Source organism: Aquarana catesbeiana, linkage group LG01 (genome assembly GCF_042186555.1).
Source record: "Aquarana catesbeiana isolate 2022-GZ linkage group LG01, ASM4218655v1, whole genome shotgun sequence".
NCBI lineage: Eukaryota > Metazoa > Chordata > Amphibia > Anura > Ranidae > Aquarana > Aquarana catesbeiana.
Window position 1 is genome coordinate 201,622,982 of NC_133324.1, and position 25,006 is coordinate 201,647,987.

General features: G+C 41.6%; 1 protein-coding gene across 1 annotated transcript in view; it reads left to right on the plus strand.

Moving 5' to 3' along the window:
* HSD17B4 (hydroxysteroid 17-beta dehydrogenase 4) overlaps positions 1–25,006 on the plus strand; it is a 516,553-nt gene that overhangs the window by 117,807 nt on the left and 373,740 nt on the right. The window contains exons 6-7 of the mRNA XM_073624673.1: positions 15,546–15,592; positions 19,676–19,760. Of these exons, the coding sequence (XP_073480774.1) occupies positions 15,546–15,592; positions 19,676–19,760 (132 nt within the window). The remainder of the gene's footprint in view (positions 1–15,545; positions 15,593–19,675; positions 19,761–25,006) is intronic.

Here is a 25,006-nt window from a genome sequence, read left to right on the forward strand (position 1 = left end):
AATATCTTAAAATATCTTACAAATTTTCTTTCTAAAGCTACTACAGCCTGAGTAGAAAAGCCTGTCCCCTGTCAGCAGGTGCATAGTGGGACATCTGCTCTCTGCGGGAAAGCAGTGATCTCATGCAGAAGTTTGGCATTCTCCCCTACTGCGTCAGACCTATAGCTCAGCAAACGGCAAAGCTCACCCTCCCCACTGATTGGAGAGCTCTTGCTCTGATTCAATAGGGGGTGTGTTGGATCTCTGCAAAGAGATCACTGCTTCCCAACATAGAGCAATGGTCTCGTTCAGGCAGTGTAGAGGCTTTTCGACAGCTGTGGCTGATTTTCTAAAAACTAAACTGTAATACTTTGAACACATTTTGCTTTCATGTACCTGGAATATATTTAGCTGATTTGAACTGAATGTTCAGTTGTGTTTTAACCCCTAATGCTGCCTTCCAATGCCTTTTAAGTGTCATACAGAAATCATTGACTGTAACCAAGGGTGGATTTGATTCAAATCAAGTCTATTTAAATCATGGTTTAAATCACTGGAAAAAAGGTTGATTTAAATGAACTCTATTTTAAATCATAATTTTAATTTAATTTTAAAGAGCAACTGTCTGACCCGCAGCGGCTCCTCCTCTGACCTGCTGTTGACTCACCGACAGTCCCATTCACTTTAATGGGATGGCTGGTAATGCGGCAGTGACACAACAAGGGGTAGGGATATGGCAGCAGGTGAGTGGATGCCCGCTAACAGGCGCTGCCATGATGGATCTGAAATGACAGGTGCTCTTTAAATGTAAGGACGTCTTCTTGCTGGTAGTTAGAATCTTTATTATTTGCAAACAAAATGAAGGTTTCCTATTTAAAATAGTAAGCTGTCATGTTGGTAAAACAGCGATGTCAGAACTGATTCAATCATACAGTTTGTAGTGTACATAGATTTGCAAAACTATGGGATAAAGGAATATTCCTAAAATTGTTTTATCTCATGGTTCCTGTGAAATTGTTTAAATGCATCAATGCAGAGCTTGGATTCATTGAATGCGTTTACCAAAAATGTAAATATTGCAGAATATACAGCCTCATGTTACATAACTAAGCTCCATTCCATGCTGAATAAACCAAATTATGAATGTATCTTAAATAGAAAAACTATCTTTAGATTTTTAGTCCAAAAGCATTTTTTGAAAATAAAATTGATAAAAACCAAAACAATCTGATTTTAAATAAAAAAAAAAAAAAAAAAATCAGCGTTCTTTTGATTGGAAAAAAAAAATCATTAATTTTTATCCACCCTGACTATAACCATCAGTTTCAGTTTTTAATTCATGTTGCTATATTTTGTCCAGATACCCAATTGCCTTTACCTTATACTGCAACCATTCTGATATCTGCACTGCCTTGTGAAATCCATGGGTAGAACAAGCACTAAGCCTCTGGCACAGCCTGCAGATGTAACTACAGGAAGTCTACTTAGTTTTTTTTTTTTTTTTTTAATTAAACAAATTTAAAAAGTACATCAAATAAACCATGTCAAGGCAATTGTCATCCATTAAGAAATGTAATAATTATCATTCACATGAATGAGCTCCCTGGTAGAAGAGTTGCTGGTAATCAACTTCCCAGCCCCGCCCCCCACAGACCTCTACATTGTGTGTTATGTAAGGGGTGGCTAGTAGGGGAGGAGACCCTGTCAATCATCCCTGCTAGAACTGCCCCTCAGTCTTACACTGTTTGTCACCTGGGGTGGAAGGGAGGGGAAGAAGCTTCAGACAGCCTGCTGGAGTCACCCCACAAGCCGATGAATTGCGTTACATGGGGCGGTGGTTTTCAAAGCAGAAAGAGGAAGTGAACTGCTTCCTTACAAAGATCTGCCAGAGCATGCGCGCTGAGAGTAGCAACAGAGTTTGCAGGGGATGAGTTGCTAGGACATTGCCACTCAGAATAGGGAAGTCAGATCAAACGGCAGGATTAACCAGGTATTAAGATTTCATACAGGCATGATGGAAAGGTTATGAAGAGACCATAATTTAACCTATGACACACAAAAAAAGTTGGTTTAATGATACTTTGATGCCTAGGAGATGTTGTGGCTTCTGTATAATCTGACCGATGTGATTGGCTCTCACAGTGAACATATGATCGAGATCCCGTCCCACTAGCGCCCAATCAGAAGCCCTGACAGAGTGTGCTGGGAGTACACTGTAAGGGCATTTTTTTTTTTTTTTTTTAATTCTTTATTTAAGGTATGTGGTTGAACATAAAGCTATGGCATTACATATCGTAGTCAATGGAATCCATTAATAGACAGTAATACCACCATGTCAGAGTCAATGGATATCAACAAAATAACAGGCAATGTTCCAATACAGCAATATAAGGTATCTGTAAACTGTGGGCAATATCCTCTACAGCAAATATATTGTGTTTAACATACCGGTAGGAAAAAATCAAATGGGAAGAACACTAACTAGCAGGTACTGAACCATCGTAGGGTAGGGAGCAAAACGTGGATAGTGTGAAAAATCTGGCTCTCAGCCCTGTCCTCGTGATAGCGGCACCCATTGATCAATGCATACTGGGAAACATTTTTTCTGGGTAGTAGTGAAAAGGACGACACCCATGTTGCCCAGAAGGGAAGTAAGACGGAAAGGAGACAGTAGGAAGGGAGTAAGAGGAGGGGAAGGTAAAGAGCTTTGGCAGGGTCGACCGGCGCATGACTTCAAAATCCCATTAAGGAAACTGCTCAAGCAGATGTCAAGTATTCATGCGAAAACCAGAACATATCTTAATATACCCAGCGTGTGTTGTGTTCCTCCGTCCTGGCACTAAGAGCAGCTGTCATGTAAGGGAATTCTAAGCATGCAACCTCAGACTGCCATGGGCGCATATGTCAAACAGCTGTATGTGTTAAAGCGCCTTTCTTTTGCCACCACATATGTGTTACACGGTCAGCAAGAGGTTAAATTCATCTTAGGATCTTTCAGAAAACACTCACCTGCTTCTTTGGTGCTCCTCCAAGGAGGTGTCTCTAACACTGTTCATTCACTGTCAAGTCAAATTTCTCTCAGGAAGTCTCTTTAGGGCTAGTTAACAAGATCGGCAATGTACATGGCCCTCATAGCCCTTCATCACCGTTGGTAAAAGATAATTTCGGAAGTTTGTCTGAGAGCAGTGGTCTGTCTCTAGCCCTGTCTTGATGTAACGTCAGCTTTGCAGTCACTGACGCTCATGTTCCCTGCTGATTAAAATATTGTAGAGATGTGTATTTAAACAAATGAATTTTATTAAGGTGCAGACTATCCAAAAATTCCCCTGATGAAATCACAATGACGAAGCATGCAGGGCAGAGCTTCCTTGATTCAGGAGAGAGAGCGTGCATGAGTGAGCTTCTGGCTTCTGTTACTGTTCCCTGTAGTACAGCTGTGTCTATGTTGATTTGAAATGTGAGGGGAGGTGGCGTCTTGATACTTTTTGTTCAGTTACTCTGGCTCCTTAAAGTGATACTAAAGTCTCAATTTTCCTTTTCTCCATTAAAAAATAACAAGCATGTCATACTTACCTGCTCTTTGTAGTGGTTTTGCACAGAGCAGCCCAGATCCTCCTCTTCGCAAGTCCCTCTTCGGTGCTCCTGGCCTCTCCCTCCTATTGAGCCCGCCCCCTTTCTCTCCTCATTGGCTCACTGACTGACAGTAGCTGGAGCCAATGGCACCACACTGCTGTATGTGCCAATGAGGGAGAGTCCTGGACAGCTGAGTCTCTCGTGCAACATCGCTGGATCTAGATGGACCTCAGGTAAGTATGAGGGGGGCTGCTGCACAAATAAGGCTTTTTTTATCTTAATGCATAGAATGCTTTAAAATAAACACCTGCCTTTACAGTCACTTGCACAGTGAGTGCAATTTATAAGTTTAATCAGTGAAATTTGTTTTAGGCGTTACACCTGAGGCTTTCTTCTGTTTTGTGAGTTGAGCTTTAGTTTGAAGTGGAATAGCCCTCCACCTGCTGTTAATACATGCATATCTATCAGATCCACACCTATGGCAACTCTGATCCCAAATTGTTTTGAGGCTTCGTTGGCCCTCCATAATGAGGGCCTAGTTTTAGGCAGGGTTCATACTTATGTGAGTTTCCCTGCATCCAATTCGCATGACAGGAGACTGTGACCAGCTCTCAATGGAGCCGGTTCACACAGCTCCGGGGTGGGCGTGGTCCGCACTGGAAAAGAGTCCTGTGCATCTGTGGCTCTGTTTCAGGTCCGAAATTCAGGCACAAATTTGGACCTGGTTCGCCCCTTAAACAGAGCAGGGACGCACCGGATCCCCTGCTGCGATTCCTGGTGGTGGTATTGTGTATTCCTTTATGGATTATTAAAATTTTAAATCAAACACTGGTCACAGATACATTTTGCATGGATCACGAGTAAACATAAATGTTTAGGAACTTGCTTTTTTTATTGATGCTGAAAGGAATTATACACCTTGACGACCACCCTGGTTATGCAGGCAGACCACCGGGACCTTCGGATCCGTGAGACACCACATGAGGCACGGGAAACAGGCCTGAGTGTTTTCACAAATTGTCTAATTTTAATGAGTAAAACCGCTTATATACAAAACAAAGAAGGGAGGGGCTGCGTTTGGGTTATACAAACTTACACTCAGTACTTTCTTATCATGAGTTAGACTGCTGACTAGATAACAAGAAATAGCTGATGACTTGCTGACACAGGATGTTACTCCGGGAATCGGCTTAACCACAGTAACCCATAAGGTGTGGTTCTATGCAAACTGCTAGTTAAGCTGATTATGGCAAAACTCATACATACAAAAAGGTTAATTTCTCCTTAAAATGGAGGTGAATCTAAAAATGGAGTCACATTCTCTTACAGATGCTTATTATTTTTTATAATTTTTTATTGTTTTTTTTGTTGTGGACATCAATCATACTTTTTTGTATGGATTACGAGTGACTATAAATTTATCTGTTATTTATTTGATAGGTTGTGCATATTAATGTCACTCTTTTACATTTTTTTTATTGATGCAATATTTACACATTGTCTGCGTTTTTGGTTAGTTTGCACCTTTTAATAGAGTTCATTTGTATGGAGACACATGAAATCTGACATGTTTAAGTAATACATTTTTTTTTTTTTTTTTTTAAGCGCAGCACCTTTTATACACAATATTTTAGTACACACATTAAGGCTTCATTCACACTACAGCGTTTTGAATCACGGGCAGATCTTCCACGAATCTGCCTGCGATTTGACAGCGCTGATGTGTGAATGACAAAACACGGAACTCGCATTTGAAATGCTATTCATTTGAAGGAAACCTCAAATCGCATTGCTGGTCTGTGGCAATTGTTGCGCTGCAATTGCAGCAACCTGCATCGCGGGACACATGTCGCCCCAAAGTAGCTCCTGAAGTATTTTTGGACGACATGCGGAAGACCCGCACCGCGATTTGAGGTATCATTCAAATGAATGGCATCTCAAATGCGAGTTCCACGTTTTTGTCATTCACACATCAGCGCTGTCAAATCGCAGGCAGATCTGCCCCTGATTCAAAACGCTGTAGTGTGAATGCAGCTAATTATTATTCTTGATGCGCAAACATTTTATCTATAATACGTCAGTGATGATCAAGCATGGAGGGGGCTCTGGGTTTGGGGAGCTTTGTTCAGAAAAATCAGTAGCATATTCAATACTTACTGTTTCAATGCACGCTGGTATTGGTCTCATTTTTTTTAATGTGGAAAATATCTGTTTCTGTCCTTGCAGTCATGCCTGCCATACTAATGAATGTACTGCAAAGCTAACCATATCCAGTGGAGAGCAGACAGGAAAATCTTTGATATAAATTTGATGATCTTCGCTTGCATTTGTGGCATCTTGTGATACATATTGGAAATCCTGTATAGAACGGAAAAGACAAACTGAAGGCCCATGCTGGGGAATTTTGCCCCTGGCTTGTATAGGTTAAAAAAATAAGATCCAGAAAGAAAATGTGATCTTTTCAGAAATTCAAGTTTAATTTTAATGGCAGCTTTGCTTTGGGCAAGTCTAGTATAAGTAGATAGTATGAAGAACTGCACAGTGTGAGATAAACCAGCAGGCTTATATTGGGAGAAGTTGAGCTTGATCTTTGTCCTGCTCACTCCAGTGAATGAAGGAATCTACAAGTAGCCCAGTAAAGGCTTCAGAAAATATTAGCTTTATATTATGTACAGAAAACAGATTGCCTTATTTAGTACAGACAATTTTTGAGAATTACTGAAAGGTGAACTATCTGTATCACCCTTCTGAAAATGATTTTCAAGTGATATTAAACCCAAAAGCAAGCATTTATTATATTACAGCTTACCAATTCTTAGATGTGACGTCTGTATTTTCCCTTTTTAAGGCTTTCCTCTATTTTCTTTTGGTGTAATGCATCAGTTTATATGGATGAGACAAACCACTTAACACTGGCAGCGGTGATTAAAATCGGCGGCTTTTATTTATTAATGCAAAAACTTTTTCCCAAAAGGAAAAAAACTCCTGTAACTGATAAAGCGTGAGCTGGCATTTGGTTTCAATTTGGTAGTGCCGAAACCAAAAATTCAGGATGCAATTAACCGAAACTGAAAATTTACTTTTTAAAAAAAAAAAATAATTTTTTTTTGATACATGTGAATTGGTATATTGTGTGCCACCGGCGCAAAACAAATTCCGCCCCAAAAATTTTTCTTATATATTGTAGGCTAAGCTGTAGCTAAAATTCACCACTAAACCAGGGAAAAAAATGTGAAAAAAAAAATAGTTTGTGTAGCTTCGCTGGCCCTTTAAATTTAAAAAGTGTGTTTATTATACTAATGATTTTCCATAGAAAACATGTTTATACAAAGAAAAATGACATGTATAATGAAAAATATATAAAAAATATCCAAGTGAATTAATCCTCTGTGCTGAACAAATGGTGACTTCCAAAACGATTGTGCTGTGATTGACCACCACCATCCAATCAATATGCTTACCAAAAAGCAGTAATAAATAAATAAGCCTGTATGTAGCCTTTCTTTAATCTTCCATGTGGGTAAATAGATTTGTCTCCAAACTGTCAGACCACTCTCCCAATCCTCCAGTTAATCTATTTCTCAAACAAAAATGACCTTCATTGTGCAAAATTCCATACTTTAATAGTTTAAAAGGTCATCAAGTCAAAGATTTGCACTCACATGTATGTGTGCCTCAGACTGGCACTGAGTCTCTCCAGCTTTCCAGTATTTGCCAGTAATGGCTGTGTACTACTAGGAGCCGGTGTGTGGTTCAAGCCTCCTTTTCAGTGCGGTACATTTTGCAGGAAATGACGTCAGTATCGCACAACCAACGTCAACGCGTTTCGCATAAATGCGTCATCGGTAAGCTGGTTCCGCCATCTTGCTGATGGTTTTTATGCCCCTACTTGCTAATTGTTTGACCAATCGGCTATGTCGCGGACCGGAAGTGTATTTTCCGCCATTTTTGCTTACTGGTGTCATTTTCCCTTTCTATCCTCAATTTGTTTATCCAGTAAAGCAGCCAAAGTGGACATTCTTTTGTGTGTTAATTCTAAATAGACCAAAAAATATATGAAAATGGGAATCCCGTTGGAATAACACTTAGTAGCACCCAACAAATATATATAAGGGAGGTGTGATCAAAATACTATACTAAGAAAAACTAAAAAACTAAATGACCAATACACACCGAGAAGAGTAAACTACAAAATGATTTATTTTCTATAAAGAGCTAGACGCAAACAACGTATACACAACCACCCCTAGAAGATATAGTGGGAATACCAAAAGTAAGGAATCCCACCAAACTATCTATACCCTCCCTGTAAACAGTATACAATCCCACATGGATGAGCGAGGAAGCCTGCAAATGGAGGGGTCCCTCCCTTCCCCAATATATAGCACTCCCCTGTAGCACCTATACTACCCCCTACTACCTGAAATTACAGGCTGAACCATGCAATTCCTGAGGGGACAGCATGATAATGCTAATGCAGTAAATGTTCACACTGTTCCCAAGTACGAATAGCTCAGTGGCTAGTTATGGCACCTGCAGTCCGTCAGTCGGTCAGAAAAGAAATGCAATGGAATATAGAAAAATGGGAACAACGTAGGCAAAAAACAATGAGGACAAAAAGTAATAGTTCAATGCTGTGCTGTAGGGGAACACTGGGGAAGCTGATTCCGCCTTGTAAGAGTTAATTAATCTTGAGACGTGGATCAATCCAAAGTTCTCTTCCTGTGTTCTATTTGAGCAAAAATATGTAAAATGTCCAGCATAGTTGATTCGCCACTGGATATAAGAATGATGTATTACCACACAGGTGGGGGCATATAAATCAGTGGATATGCGATGTACCCTTCTGCCGAGGAGTCTACAATAAGACAGTGTATCCTCTAGGCTGAATAAATGCTGTATGAGGACACAAATTCAATAACCAATTGATAGCTGTAAGTCGTCCTTGTATTATAGCAAGCAAAAATGCAGAAAGGATATAAAAAAAGGAGCCAGGGTTACTCACTGATAGTAGATAATATGGATGTCCCTCCAAGGTTGTCAATCACTGAACGACCTTGGTGCAGATCTGTGTGGTGTATATATATCCAAACGATGTTCCAATTTGTCCATATCAAAAGTAAAGCATAGATAGGTACCTCTTCACCTGAGCTGCTTAGCTGGTTAGCAAAGCTAGATTCCCTTTCGTGACACCTGCTGCTGGTTTAATCCATGGCAATAGTTTGAACTAGTTTGTTACAGCTATCAATTGGTTATTGAATTTGTGTCCTCATACAGCATTTATTCAGCCTAGAGGATACACTGTCTTATTGTAGACTCCTCGGCAGAAGGGTACATCGCATATCCACTGATTTATATGCCCCCACCTGTGTGGTAATACATCGTTCTTATATCCAGTGGCGAATCAACTATGCTGGACATTTTACATATTTTTGCTCAAATATAACACAGGAAGAGAACTTTGGATTGATCCACGTCTCAGGATTAATGAACTCTTACAAGGCGGAATCAGCTTCCCCTGTGTTCCCCTACAGCACAGCATTGAACTATTACTTTTTGTCCTCATATTGTTTTTTGCCCACATTGTTCCCATTTTTCTATATTCCATCTCATTTCTTTTCTGACCGACTGACGGACTGCAGGTGCCATAACTAGCCACTGAGCTAGTCGTACTTGGGAACAGTGTGAACATTTACTGCATTAGCATTATCATGCTGTCCCCTCAGGACATTGCATGGTTCAGCCTGTAATTTCAGGTAGTAGGGGGTAGTATAGGTGCTACAGGGGAGTGCTATATATTGGGGAAGGGAGGGACCCCTCCGTTTGCAGGCTTCCTTGCTCATCCATATGGGATTGTATACTGTTTACAGGGAGGGTATAGATCAGGGGTCCTCCAACTTTTTAACCACTTGCTTACAGGGCACTTAAACCCCCCTCCTATCCAGACCAATTTTCAGCACTGATGCAATTTGAATGACAATTGCACGGTCATACAACACTGTACCCAAATGAAATTTTTATCATTTTTTTCCCCACAAATAGAGCTTTCTTTTGGTGGTATTTGATCACCTCTGCGGTTTTTATTTTTTGTTTAAAAAATTTAAAAAGGCCGAATTAAAAAAATTTTTTTTTTTTTTTTTTTTTTTTTTTTTTTTTTTATTTTGTTATAAAATTTTAAAAAGGGTAATTTTTCCCCTTCATTGATGTACGCTGATGAGGTGGCACAGATGAGGTGGCACTGATAGGTGGCAGTGATGGGCACTGGTGGCAATAATGGGCACTGATCTGGTACATTGATAGGCAACACTGCTAGGTACCACTGGTGGGCATTGATAGGTGGCACTTGTGGGCATTGATAGGTGGCATTGTGGGCACTGTCAGGTGGCAATGTCAGATGGCACTGGCAGGGGATACTGGTGGCACAATTGAGGCATTATTGCCTCCTCCTCTTCGGGACCGATGTCCCTTGCCGATGAGCCGATGATAGGCTTTTTTTTCTCCTCGCACTGTCAGCGCGAGGAGAAAAAAAAAAACGAAAACAGATCTTTTGTTTTGATCATGTGATCAGCTGTCATTGGCTGACAGTTGATCACATGGTAAGGGACCTGGACCGGCCCCTTACTTGGATCGGTGATCGCTCGAGTCTCAGTGACTCTGTGATCACAGCGCGCGCACAGGGGAGGCCGTCATATGACGGCCTCCCGGGAATTCAGGTCCGCGCTGTAGCCGTCATTCGGCTATAGCGCGGATATCAAGTGGTTAAACACTTCCAGGCCAGTTCACGGTCCCTCAGACTGTTGGGGGGCCACACTATAGTTTAAATAAATATGAACTAATTCCTATGCACACATCTTATTTGTAGTGCAAAAAAAAAAAAAAAAAAAAACAGGAAAAAACAGTACAATATTTAAAATAAAGAACAATTTTAATCAATATGAACTTATCAGTATCACAGACTCCCCTCATTACAGAACCCCTCCCAATCACAGACCCCCCCAACACAAACTCCTCTCCATCACAAAGCCCCCCATAACAGACTCCCCCCCCCCCCCCCCCCCCCCTTATAACAGACCCCCCCCCCTTATAACAGACTCCCCCATAACAGACTCCCCCATCACAGATCCCCCCCCCCCATAACAGACTCCCCCATCTCAGATTCCCCCCATATCACAGATCCCCCCCATAACAGACTCCGCCATCACAGATCCCCCCATAACAGACTCCGCCATCACAGATCCCCCCCATAACAGACTCCGCCATCACAGATCCCCCCATAACAGACTCCGCCATCACAGATCCCCCCATAACAGACTCCGCCATCACAGATCCCCCCCATAACAGACTCCCCCATCACAGATCCCCCCCCCATAACAGACTCCGCCATCACAGATCCCCCCCATAACAGACTCCGCCATCACAGATCCCCCCCATAACAGACTCCGCCATCACAGATCCCCCCCATAACAGACTCCGCCATCACAGATCCCCCCCATAACAGACTCCGCCATCACAGATCCCCCCCATAACAGACTCCGCCATCACTGAGCCCCCCATAACAGATCCCCCCCATATCACAGACTCCCCCATCACATATCCCCCATGACAGACTCCGCCGTCACAGAGCCCCCCATATCACAGTCCCCCCCCCCATATCAGACTGCCTCCTATCACAGATGCCCCCCCATCACAAAGCCCCCATAACAGACTCCCCCTCCCCTCATCGATATTACACTGCCGCCCCTTCTATAATATCACAGCACTCCCCCTCCCCTCTGTTACCTGTATCACACAAGACACAAAGCATGGTAGGTCCGGACAAAGGGTGGGACTTTGCAAGTGAAAGGCAGGTGATTGATTCCTGGGACCGCTCCGATGCCTAGTAACCAATCACCCGCTTCTTAACTCAAAAGGTCCTTTGTCCAGACCTGTCATGTTTCCCGTCCTGTGTGATAAAAGTAGCAGATGGCAGGGGGAGTGCTGCGATGTTAAAGGGGCAGTCAGCGGGCCGGGTAAAAAAACGCTGGTGGGCCGGATTCGGCCCGCGGGCCGTAGTTTGAGGACCCCTGGTATAGATAGTTTGGTGGGATTCCTTACTTTTGGTATTCCCACTATATCTTTTAGGGGTGGTTGTGTATACGTTGTTTGTGTCTAGCTCTTTATAGAAAATAAATCATTTTGTAGTTTACTCTTCTCGGTGTGTTTTGGTCATTTAGTTTTTTATTTTTTCTTAATTCTAAATAGGCCTCACTGGAATCCCTGGATAGACTCTTAAACGATCTTAGGTCAATCCTATACATCATAAAATTAATTGGAGACAGGTTAAAAATGATATCACTATATGTATATATGCACCATCAATTGAATCTTGCATATATTAGATCTATACAGAAGGCTATATTATCTTAGATGTATCTCAGCAAAAAGACATGTAGTATAAGCTAAATCTAATACATAATTAAACAGACGAGAAATAAAATCAATCACAGCACAATCGTTTTGGAAGTCACCATTTGTTCAGCACAGAGGATTAATTCACTTGGACTTTATTTTTATATATATTTTTTTATTATATATGTCATTTTTATTTGTATAAACATGCTTTCTATGGAAAATCATTAGTATAATAACATACTTTTAAATTTAAAGGGCCAGCGCAGCTACACAAACAATAGTTTTTTTCATATTTTTATATATAATTGTATTCAACTTTATAATTAATATCATGAATTTAAATAAATATGAATTTGTCAGCCATTATCGGCACACTTAGCACAAGGAAAGCTCAAGAAAAATGCATCCCTTTAAATTCTATGTATGTCTTCACACTGGTCCATTGCGCTTCCGTTGTGGTGTTAAAAATCTTGTTTGCTGCATTTTTGGTAAGTTAAAAAACCTGCATCAAAAATGCATATCTTCATTGAAATGCATTGAAAATGCAGCAAGAACGCATCACAGAAGGCTTCACTGCCAGTTTCCTTTAACGAAGATCTCAGCGCCTGCACCCGAAGAAGATTGAAGGTTTGGCTCAGGGTGCCGACATCGCTGGATCCCTGCACAGGTAAGACCCCATTCACACAGGGGCAACACGACTTGCCGGTCGCCTCAGCGAGGCGACCTGCAAACGAATGGCCGGGCGACTTGCAAAACGACTTCTGCATAGAAGTCTATGCAAGTCGCCCCAAGTCGCCCCCGAAGTCGTACAGGAACCTTTTTCTAAGTCGGAGCAACTTGCGTCGCTCCCCTTAGAACGGCTCCATAGTACAGAACCAGAGGCGACTTGTCAGGCGACTAGGTCGCCTGACATGTCGTCCCTGTGTGAATGGGGTCTAAGTGTCCTTATATTTAAAAGTCAGCAGCTACTGTGTTTGAACCTGCTGACTTTTTTAATTTACTTTTAGCACAGACTGGAACACAACTTTAAAAAGTTAGGAAAAAAAACAAAGCTCTTCCAAATAGCTGAAATCAAACAAAGGAAGTCCTCCTTGCATTATTACTATTACTGTTAGTATCCCAGCTAAGGGTTTAATGGATGTGTAGCCCAACAATTGCTGATTCTAGTAGAAAATCAATCCAGCAAAAAGAGTGCTTATGGGAGATTTCCAATACGGTTAACTGGTCTATCACTCAATTGTGATCATTGCGGTTGCACTATTTTGGCTTCTGTGTGTTGCTTGCACAGACTAACTGTATCGAGCAATCCAGTTTCCTGGGATTTTTCATGTTGTCTGGAACGTTCATCTGGTCATATGTTATATAAATTGTGTTTAACGGTCAGTTTGTTCTTTATCACATTCACACTAGGCTTTTTGTAGCTGTGTCCAATTAATGGATGTTTGTGATTGCTTCTCTCCCAATAAAAAACCTCTGGGCATATCAGAAAATATGCATCACTGAGTAAGCATTTTCTAGCTCAGGGTCCACACATTCTGAAAAATGGTTCAGAGTTTAGCAGATGGATTATTGCAGCATTCATTTACAAATTGTGCCGACAACACCGTATGACTTACAGATGTCTGCAGTGGAGTAAATCCTTTATCTGCAGTCCATTTTGTCAGTAAAGGACTTTGCATACAAAAAGCTATTTTTTTTCTTAAATAAAAATCAATTTTTTTTTACTCTTTTTGAAATTATTTATTTATTTTTTTTTGCATCTCTGTGCTGCTGATCCACCTGCAATGTCTTTGCGAACACTTCTTTCCTCTATACATGCACAGCAAATAACACATGGTTTTCTGATGGAAACATACCAGCCAATTGTGATTTCTATCAGAAACCTGTCTGAGAGCAATGCTGCCGAGCAATTGAGGGACATGGACATGATTTCTCCCTATCACGGGAAATGTCTGAACGAGGACCTACATGGCAGGATCACCAGGTATTATTTTACAGGAAGCTGCAGATTTAGCAGCATTGTAAATTATGCCCTGACAGCAATAAAAGCCTGTTGGGGGTTCTAACCTCTATAGGTTGTTAATGTGTCATCTTACTTTTAGCAATATTTAAAGCGGTTGTATTGCCCGCTTGGTCATTTTTACCTACAGGTAAGTCTATGAGGCTTACCTGTAGGTAAAATGAATGTTTCCTAAACCTGCACAGTTTAGGAGATATTCACCCTTCATATTGGCGGTGCATGTGCGCTGAAGGTCCGGCGGCTCTTGCTGGAACGAAGGACTCAGGAGAGACGTCATCGCGGCTCCAGCCACTCTCAGCGCCGGTGCCAGCAAACTTGGAAGAAACTCCGTGAGGACATGTCAGCCCCCTTGGCAGTGACCGGCCAAGCTGCAGGAGCCTCATTCTAATGCATACTATGCTATTGTCTTGCAGGTTTTATTTTTTTTATTGTGTGTTTTTTTTTTTTTTTTTGTGGTTTCCTTATGCTTTAAAGCCAAACTAATAAAGCTATATGGGAAAAAAAGTTACATTAACAGGCAAAGAATACACGCTCAATGAAACATTTTACCTTTAGGCTGGGTTCACACCTATGCGATAGCAGGGGATTTTGACCCGCTTTCTATGGAGCCGGTTCACATATCTCTGCAGCGGCTCCGGTGCGAATTTGCGCAGAAGCCCTGTGCATCTTTTGGTCCATTTTAGGTCTGAATTCAGCCAAAAATTCGGACTGAAATTGGACCTGAAATGGTGAGCCAGGACGCACTGGACTCCTGCTGTGAGCTGTATGTGGCGATGGTGTGAACCCAGACTTAAAGTGATATTAAAGGTTTTCTTCTTTGTAATTAAAAAAAAATAAATAAAAAAAAAAATCTCACTTACCTGCTCTGTGCAGTGGTTTTGCACAGAGCAGCCCCAATCCTGCTCTTCACGGGTCCCTCGCCAACACTTTTGGCTCCCCTCCCTGCCGAGTGCCCCAGAACAAGCAGTTTGCAGTGTCCATTCACACACACAGCTGCGCCTTGGCCCGTCCCCTCTTACTCCTTATTGGCTCACTGGCGGTGATTGAGAGTGGTCTCAGCCAATCAGGAGGGAGAGTCCCCAGAGAGCTGAGGCTCTCATGCACATTGCTGGATCGAGATGGGGCTCAGGTAAGTATTAGGGGGGATCTGAGAGAGAGCTGCACAGAGAAGGTTTTTTTACTTTCATGCATAGAATGTATGAAGGTAAAAAAAAAAAACCTTAAGCCTTTAGAACCACTTTAATGTTCTGTACACAAAGTTAAAACTACAATTTAATTTGCTTATATTTTGCTTTCCCTGATTTACCTTGTTGTACTGACATGTATTGCCTAATAAACTTCCACACAGAATGCTATTTTGGTTTTCACTTTTTTTTATTACTTGTAATGTTGCCTTTGCTGAAAATGTGTTCTTTAAGAAAAAAAAGGGAGCCATATCCTGTGTGAGCTTTGTGAATGGAGCCTGTTATGATTACATTATGTGTACAGAAGTTGCACAAAACCATGATGACAATTGTGTCATTGATATGTGTGTGTAGTTTTCTATTTATGTGATTGCTTTTCTTTCATTTTCTGCTCATAGAATTCTGAGGGATCGCTCTTTTGCAAGAATCAGCGATGCAGATTGGGGTGAGTACTGCTGCGTGTTCTGTTTATATTTATAATACTACTTATTGAAACCCTGCTTCGTAAATGACTAACGCATACCTGGCCTCTGAAACCTTTTTTTTTTGTTTTAGAAAACTCAGAAACCTACCGTATAACATTTAAACCAACACTAGAGCCAGTTTACTATTATAGAAAAATATGCATTTTGTTTGATTTCTTTTCCTAATGTGTTTTTACATCCTTATATGTTTACCCCAAAATATAATCAGTGTGTGCTAAGTAAAATGATATCACATTAGTGTGACTTCTTTGTAAAGTAGCTTTATTTTAGGGGTGTTTTCTTCCCCTTTTTTCAGCATTTTGTCACATGCAAGGAAAAAATCAGGTTGCGTAATATTTAAAAATACATTTTTTTTAAAGTTTTTTTTTAAGCACAAAAAATTTCACATTGCTTAAATGAACGCTTGACACTTATAGGGAACACAAATGCCATTCAGATCATCCAACGTTTTCTTAAACTTTTTTTTTTTATTATTTGTTTTCTTCATCTTATCTGGATCTTATAAGTGGATGCATGAATTGACCCCTCGTACAGCTGTGCACCAACAGATCACTTCTAATCGTTTTTTTTGGTGATCCCACCAATCTTACTAATGGGAAACGCCAAAACACTAGACTCCCAATGTAAACCCAATGTGGAAGCATTGTGTTTTAATTATTCTGCTACAAGTGCTCCTCTGAAGGGCTATGTAAATCTGAAAGGCTAGGAGCTAATCTTTTTAAAGAATGTATTAAGCCAACTTTTCATACTCCTGATATGTGCCTGCTGTACCATGTACTGTATGAAAAATTATACTGTTATCTTTGTATTGCTTCCTTTGTGTGAAATCCCTGTTTTTTTGCCGGTCCCTTTGCTTTCCTAATAAAAAACTGACCACATTAGTCAAGACAGCACAGCATGGTCAGTTTTCTGGCTGTGCTGGAAACTCAGCCTGCTCTCCCCAAGTGATTAAACTTGTGCTGACACCCCGCCCCCCCCCCTTTCACAGCCACCTACTGTGAAGACCAGTGTGCTGCTGTTTAACCTCCTCCAGCTTTCTAAGCCCATTATGCAGCTGAGAACAGAGAGTATGTTATCACTTATAAAAAAGAGGGGACAAAAAGGTATTTGCAATGGTTTTTATATCTATAAACCAATGTTTTGCCTTTCATTTTTATGTTAAACTGAATGGGTTCTTTTACAATCTGAGAGTTTTTACTCCTGGGCTTTGTGCTGGAACCAGGCTGTCAGAAAGCCGGTGTTTCCAGCACTAGATGCTGCTGGGATCTGCAGGAATTGCTGAATCCAGGTGCCATTTTAAAACCGCTAGGTGACAAATAGCTGCTGTCCCGATGCTTAAAGCAGCACATGGAATTAAAGTGGTAGTAAACCCTGGAATGCTATTTGTACCTACAGGTGAGCTTATAATGAAGCTTACCTGTAGGTAAAATGAATATATTTTAAACATGCACCAGTTAGGAGATATTCTTGTGAGCAGCAGCTGGTGACGTCACCGGCGCATGTGCTCTGAAGAAACGGTGCTGTTCTTTCAGAGCTGTGTGCTGAGGCTCAGCCAATCAGATGCCCGGAACCCCCGAACCCAGGAGAAAGACTGGGTGAATATGGAAGCCTCTGTAGCGGTAACAGCACACTGCTGGAGGGCTTTGTTTTTAAGGTCCGTTTTTTTTTTTATAATGTGCTGGTATGTGGTGCATACTAGCACATAATATTGCCTTGCAGGTGAAAACTTTTTTTTTTTTTTTTTTTTGTACCATGAGTTCAGATTTGACGGATTTGAACTGAGCCACACATTATTCTGGGTTCCCACTAGTACAAATTGGATGTGGTTTTCCCCCACATCCAATTCGCATGTCAGGAGACTGTTACCGGCTCTCACAACTCCAGGACGGCTGCGGAACAGTTTGCAGAGGAGCTCTGTGCGTCTTCTGGTCTGTTTCAGGTCCGAATCCAGCCAAAAATTCGGGCCTGATTTGTCCCTGAGATGAAGAACAGGGACGCACCGGACCCCTGCTGTGAGCCGCTCCCCACAGCAGTGTGAACCCAGCCTTAGGCAGCACACAGCCAGAAATGGAGTAGCACGGTATAAATCTGCTGTAATTGTCTGTGCTCTTCTCAGGAGCTCAGTTCTATCTCCAAGTAAAGACACATTGGGGGTTATTTACAAAAGGAAAATCCACTTTGCGCTACAAGTGCACTGCAATTACACTTAGAAGTGTAGTCGCTGTAGAGGGGGACATGCAAGCAATCTACCCCCCAGATTTACAGCTACTGCACTTGTAGTGCAAAGTGGATTTTCCTTTCATAAATAACCCCCCTTGAGTAGAGTGTACACACACAGAAGAATTGGCTGCTTCAGTGTGAGATGCTCAGTCATGCACCCTTAATATGCAGAAACGGGCATATTCAACAAAGTGCAGGGAGCACAGTGCAATAACCCTAAATAACGGATAAGAAATCACTTTACTTCTGTCTAGTACCAGATTGTGTCTGATGTATTGCTGTGGTTGCTGCATTTGCTGCTTGCACTGTTTGATTAAATAAGCCAGAACATTTGGCTTAAAACCAAACTCTATGCACTTTTACCTAGAGCTGACCATTCACTGCGAATTTTGCTCTGTTGGCAGCCCTGCTCCAAAACTCAATTGCTCGGACTGACATTTGTCGAAGGAGCATGCTGGATCATTTTCAACTGAACAGCCGCTGCACTGAGTCTGATGCAGACGCAGTTTGGATATTTTGACAGCCGGTAGGGCCAGCTATCAAAATACAAAAGCTGCAGTGGGAGATTGTCTCCCCCCCCCCCCCCCCATACAGAAACAGAGTGGTGTTGACGGAATGACATCAGTGCTGCTTTCGTCATCATTACACGTGTACTGCAAAGCGTGGTCAGTGGGGGTCGATCAATGATGCCTCCATTCAGTTTGCCATCAGTCTTCCGGGTTTAATGACTCTGGACTTCATTCAAACCTAAAGACTGGGGATTTCCTATGGTGAAAAGGAATTGCTGCTTGAGACAGCTCCAGACTGAAGTTAAGTACTACATCAAAATATTCCATGAATAATAAAGAATTTCCAAAAAAAGCTACTTTTTAATTTATATTTATTACACTACTTTATACAAATGATGAAGGACATTTGGTTAGCTCAGAGCTAGGCTTTAAAGGAGAAGTACAGCCAAAGCTCATTTGCTTTGCACTCCTGTGACCTGTTCCCAGCAGACAGTGGGCTGACATCACAGAGCCTGTCCAAGCTCGGGAAAGATCGCGGCCATATGGTCAGGATCTGCCCACATGCCTGGACCGACACCCGGCTTAGCCTCTCAGTGAGCTGCTGCTCCCGCCTTCTCCACTGCCCAGCGTTCCAGTGAGCGTGGGGGAGGTAGAGCAAAGAGCTGGTGACTGACCGTCACCAGCTCTTTGCTCTTGGAGCTGTGAGAACCGAGCTATCGGCGGCGTTTGATCGCTCGGTTCTCAGTGTTGGAGCCGGCGGGAGACAGATGCTGCATCCAGCTAGGCAAATATAATCAAGAAAAAAACCCCAAATCCCATAGTTGTCTTATTTTTTAATTTACCTCTTCACATTATTGTTGTCATTACTATGTATTTGTATACTCTCGTTATTCTGTAATTCTAAGCATTGTACGTGTCAGTGAGCAAATGTTTAATAATTGAAATAAACAGAATGCTGATGTATTTGATCTGATATATTCCAGTAATGTTCTGTATGTAATGGTTTGTTTCATTTTATGTGTGCTAAAGAATTTAGCTTTTTTTTATCTCTGCTACTCAGTGCATCTCTGAATACTGCAGTGTTTTGATCTAGTCTTTTTTAGTTTGCTATTAATGCATTTTGTTAGTAGAAGTAGAACTTGTTTTTCTGTTATTAATGATATTATAGCAGCTAATGAACTGTATTTCTGAATTTGAGGGCAATAGGCGAGCTTATTACAGGGTAGCCTGTTATGTTTATTTCAGACAGACTGATAATCATTGCTGCATTGCATCAATGAATTAAATTTCTTGATCATTTTCTCCTTTCACCAGATATTATTCATAGAGTTCACTTGAGAGGGTCATTCCTGGTTACTAGAGCAGCATGGAATCACATGAAGAATCAGAAATTTGGAAGGTACAAATAAATAATGCATTTTTAACAGCATTCATAAGTGAATAAATGTGTAGCGTTCTCATCGATGGGTGCAAAAACAAAAATTGTGTCTACCCTATTTTCTTTAATGCACTCTGTGGGAAACCCGTTTGCTGTGCTAGCAGTTTTGACCAGTAGAATAGTGCTTCTCTTGCCCCTTACCCCCTTTAACTTGAACAAAGACTAGCTATCCATCCATGCTTAGCATCTCATTTGATGTAGTCACTGTTCCGACGAAAATTTTCTGCATGGCTTTGGTTTTATCATCAACTTTTTCGAGCCGCGTGGTGCTGATGGAGCCACCCACTGCTCAAGTTTCAACCAATAAAGCAGAAATTGTCTTAAGTTCCTAAAAGCTGCTTGAAATAGCTTTGCTTCCAACAGATTCTGGGTAGGATTAGGAGCATGGCTACCCATGTGGCTTTAAATAAAATTTGTGGTTTTCAATGACTAGATTTTCAGCCTTTAGATGAATGAGTCTCTTGTACTTTAAGCAGGTTATAATATTTTTGCATATATGGTAATGGAATAAAATATATAAATGCCAAAATGCAAAATAAGAAATCATTTGCTAAAAGGAAATTCAACAGGTATTTTATATTTCATAAACTTTTTTTTTGTTTTCACTTTTTTGAATGTAATTGCAATCAGTTTATTTAGTTTGGATTATTTCTGTGACTAATACATCGGGGGATAATCAAATAAGATTGAGAAACCAGTGTTTTATATGTTAGGAGGATGTTTCACCTTCATTTTGACCTTAGTGTCATTATGCAGTGAAGATGTGCATGATTATGTACAGTCATAGGTACAATCTGTATAATACACAACCGTTAATGCATCCATTAATTCATTGCTGTAAAAGTGTTATTTTTGAATGTCAGGAATGAATGCTTCCATATTCGTGCCCAGAATTCTAGCATTGGAGGAGTGGTTGAGTTTAAGTTTAACTAATCTGGTCTTGATCTCTGTTTGGCGCATACGTGAAATCATGTATGTGTGTGTTATGTATGTATGTATGTGTGTGTATGATATGTGCCCCATCAATTGCCGCCAGTGTTCCCCATCAATTGCCGCCAGTGTTCCCCATCAAATGCCGCCAGTGTGCATCGCCCGGGAGTCGGGACTTGCCTGTCTCGCAGCGGGTCACAGTGGCATCCTCCACGTCCCTCTTTGTCGCCGGCCCTCTCTATCAGGCGTCCAATCACAGTGCCTGTTTCAGCCAGTCAGGTGACAGGTAACCAGACCCGAGCACCTGATTGGCTGAGAGGCGGGTCTGTGTTAGAAAGCAATTTATTCGCTTTCCTCACACAACCCTGAGTAAACGGCGAACGCACAGCATGGCTCCCGCTGTTTACCATTTTGGAAGCCTATTGGAAGCTTCCAAAATGGCGCCCTGATTAGAGCTTACGGCTCTACTCGGCGCTTCCAACAAAAACCCTGCTGCTGTAATTCAGGTGTCTGGCGCCCGACAACTGAATAGGGGGTGGCAGCGGCGACCATAGATACATGCAATGCATAAATCTATCTATGCACTCATGCCAGACCATGATACTCCCACCACCATGCTTGACTGTAGGCAAGACACTTGTTTTTGTACTCCTCACCTGGTTGCCACCACACACACTTGACACTATCTGAACCAAATACGTTTATCTTGGTCTCATCAGACCACAAGACATGGTTACAGTAATCCATGTTATTAGTCTGCTTGTCTTCAGCAAACTGTTTGCAGGCTTTCTTGTGCCTCATCTTTAGAAGAGGCTTCCTTGTGGGACGACAGCCATGCAGACCAATTTGATGCATTGTGCGGCGTATGGTCTGAGCACTGACAGGCTGACCCCCCACCCCTTCAACCTCTGCAGCAGTGCTGGCAGCACTGATATATCTATTCTCAAAGACAACCTCTAGATAAGATGCTGAGCACGTGTACTCAAATTCTCTGGTCGACCATGGCGAGGCCTGTTCTGGAACCTGAGTGGAACCTGTCTTGTTTAAAATGCTGTTTGGTCTTGGCAACCATGCTGCAGCTTAGTTTCAGGGTCTTGGAAATCTTCTTATAGCCTAGGCCATCTTTATGTAGAGCAACAATTCTTCTTTTCAAATCCTCAGAGTTCTTTGCCATGAGGTACCATGTTGAACTTCCAGTGACCAGTATGAGAGAGTGAGAGCGATGACACCAAATTTAACATGCCTGCTCCCCATTCACACCTGAGACCTTGTAGCACTAATGAGTCACATGACACTGAGGAGAGAAAATGGCTAATTGGGCCCAATTTGGACATTTTCACTTAGGGGTGTACTCACTTAGCTGTGTGTTGAGTTATTATGAGGGGACAGCAAATTTACACTGTTATACAAGCCGTACACTCACTACTTTACATTCATTTCTTCACTGTTGTCACATGAAAAGATATAATAAAATATTTACAAAAATGTGAGGGGTGTACTCACTTTTGTAAGATACTGTGTGTGTGTGTATATATGTATATGTCTATCTATCTATCTATCTATCTATCTATCTATCTATCTATCTATCTATCTATCTATCTATCTATCTATCTATATATATCACAGTTAGGTCCATATATATTTGGACACAGGCACAATTTTCATACTTTTGGCTCTGTATGCCACCAAAATAAAATTAAAACAAAACAATTCAAATGAATTTGAAGTGCAGACTTTCAGCTTCAATTCAAGGTGTTGAACATAAATATCAAGTACAAATTTTAGGAACTGCAACCGTTTTTATACACAGAAAAAATATATTGCGGCCCTAAAAACAGTCCAGAAAAGTCTGAAGTCCAATCACCAGATAATTGTAGATGTGAAAGGGCACTTGTCACCACGTAATAATGTAGTCTGCTTACTAGAAGGCTGTACAGATTAAGCATGTATGGATATTCCTCAGTAACATCCGGCAAGTCCAGCTCCCTGGAACCCCTCGTCATCACAAACAGCAACCTCCGTGTAACTTCCTTCACAGATCTACAACTCTCAGTAATCGCATCAAAGGTGGGACTTATTTAATCATTGCTGTTCTGAGGTCACATGTCACTTCTCAGGCCTTTGCTCTCCTCAGGGAAAGTTCTGAGGAGTTTCTAGTACTCTGCTGATGTATGATCTGTGTCTGCACAGTGCTGATTGGTGCTGTTCTGAGTACAGGAACCCACCGGTGGCCTCACCGCACTCAACTCTGCTACTGGTAGGGAAGGGAGAGAAGAGGATACAGCCTGCTATGGGGGGACACATTCCTCAGCCCCAGCACTGAGAAACATTAACCCCGCTGCCGAGAGTTTGACGCCCTGCTATTGTGCTGCTGATCCATCTGACATCCAGGCCCCCATTATCCCATCGGAGCATTACTATCCGGTCCCTTGATGGTGGTTCGGAACAATCATTTTAACAGCCTACCCAGATCCTCTGTAGTGGGGGGTCATGGGTTTCTGGTAAGCGGCCAGTATCTCTATTGGTGGTGGTGGATCTAACACCTTATTTTCAATCATCCAGATTGTTTACATTTCAATCAACACTTGGGTGACCTATCCCATTTATTGTATGGACTTTAACACAGCATTTTATAATTTACACTATTGCACATGAAAAAGCACTTTTGTACGTTTATTCAAATGCTTATGCTCAGTGATGTGTATTATATGCATGTTTTATATATCTTTCACAAGGTTTTGCACTGTATGATGGCTGGTTGTCATTCATATAATTTGTTTCATTAGCGCAGTTCCATTTTTTTCTCCTTTTTAATATTATCTAACTGGGATGGAGGAGGGTACCTGAGCGGCCCCCTTATACCTCACTCAAAGTCCCACCAATGCTCTCTCTGAAATGTATGCTCGTTTGGGTTTACATCAGGTGATTGACTCGGCCATGGTAGAATATTCCACTTCTTTTCCTTTGCAAGCTCCTGGGTTGCTTTTGCAGTGTGTTTTGGATCATTGTCCATCTGTACAGTGAACTTTGCTGCATTTGGCTGAATCTGGACTGACAGTATATCTCTAAACTCTGCAGAATTCATCCAGCAGCTTTTGTCTTCTGTCACATCATCAATAAACACCAATGACCCAGTGGCACTGGACGCCATGCATGCCCATGCCATCACACTGCCTCCACCATGTTTTACAGATGACGTGGTGTGCTTTGGATCATGAGATGTTCCAAGCCATCTCCACACTTTTTTCTTCCTGTCATTCTGGTACAGATTAATCTTAGTTTCATCCAGCCAAAGAATGCTTTTCCAGAACTGGTCTGGCTTTTTTAGATGTTTTTTGGCAAAGTCTAATCTGACTTTTCCATTCTTCAGGCTCATGAATGGTTTGTACCTTGTGAACTCTGTAGTTGCTCCCGTGAAGTCTTCTCTTGATTGTAGGCTTTTACAATGATATGCCCACCTCCTGGAGAGTGTCCTTCACTTGTCTGAATGTTGTGAATGTTTGTTTTTTTTCTTTACCATCGAGAGGATCCTGCGTTCATCCATTACTGTTGTCTTCCGTGGACTTCCAGGCCTTTTTTATGTTGCTGAGTTCACCAGTGCGTTCTTCTTTCCTGAGAATGTATCAAACTGTTGATTTGGCCACTTCTAATGTTGAAGGTATCTCTCTGATGGATTTCTTCAGTTTTTGAAGCCTTACAATGGCCTGTTTCACTTGCATGGATGCTCCTTTGAGCGCATGATGTAAGTACACAGCAATACATTCCAAATGCAAATACCGCACTTGGAATCAACTCCAGAACATTTACCTTAATCGATGAAGGAATAAGGAAGGAGTAGCCAACACCTGGCCATGGAACACTTTTTATTCAATTGACCAATTACTTTTGGTACCTTGAAAAAGGGGGAGTGGCTATTTTTAAGAGCTGTAATTCTTAAACCCTTCCTCTGATTTTGCATGTACATACCCTCAAATTAAACCTGAGCGTGTGCACTTTCAGCCCATATCCATTATAACTATAGCTTCAATATGTTTTGGTAAATGCCTAAAAAAAAAATCTAAAATTGTGTCTGTGTCCAAATATATAATGAACTGTATGTGTGTATATGCATGTGAAGAAAACTCCACCGCTCAGGTAGATCTAGACCAGTTGACAAATGGATGGATTCTTTACCTCCAAGAGGGACGAGCCCCAGGTGCTGGCTAATGCTGAGACAGGCAGGAATAAGCGAAATTAACTGGATGGCCGCACACCGGACGAAATAACATGTGCCTTTA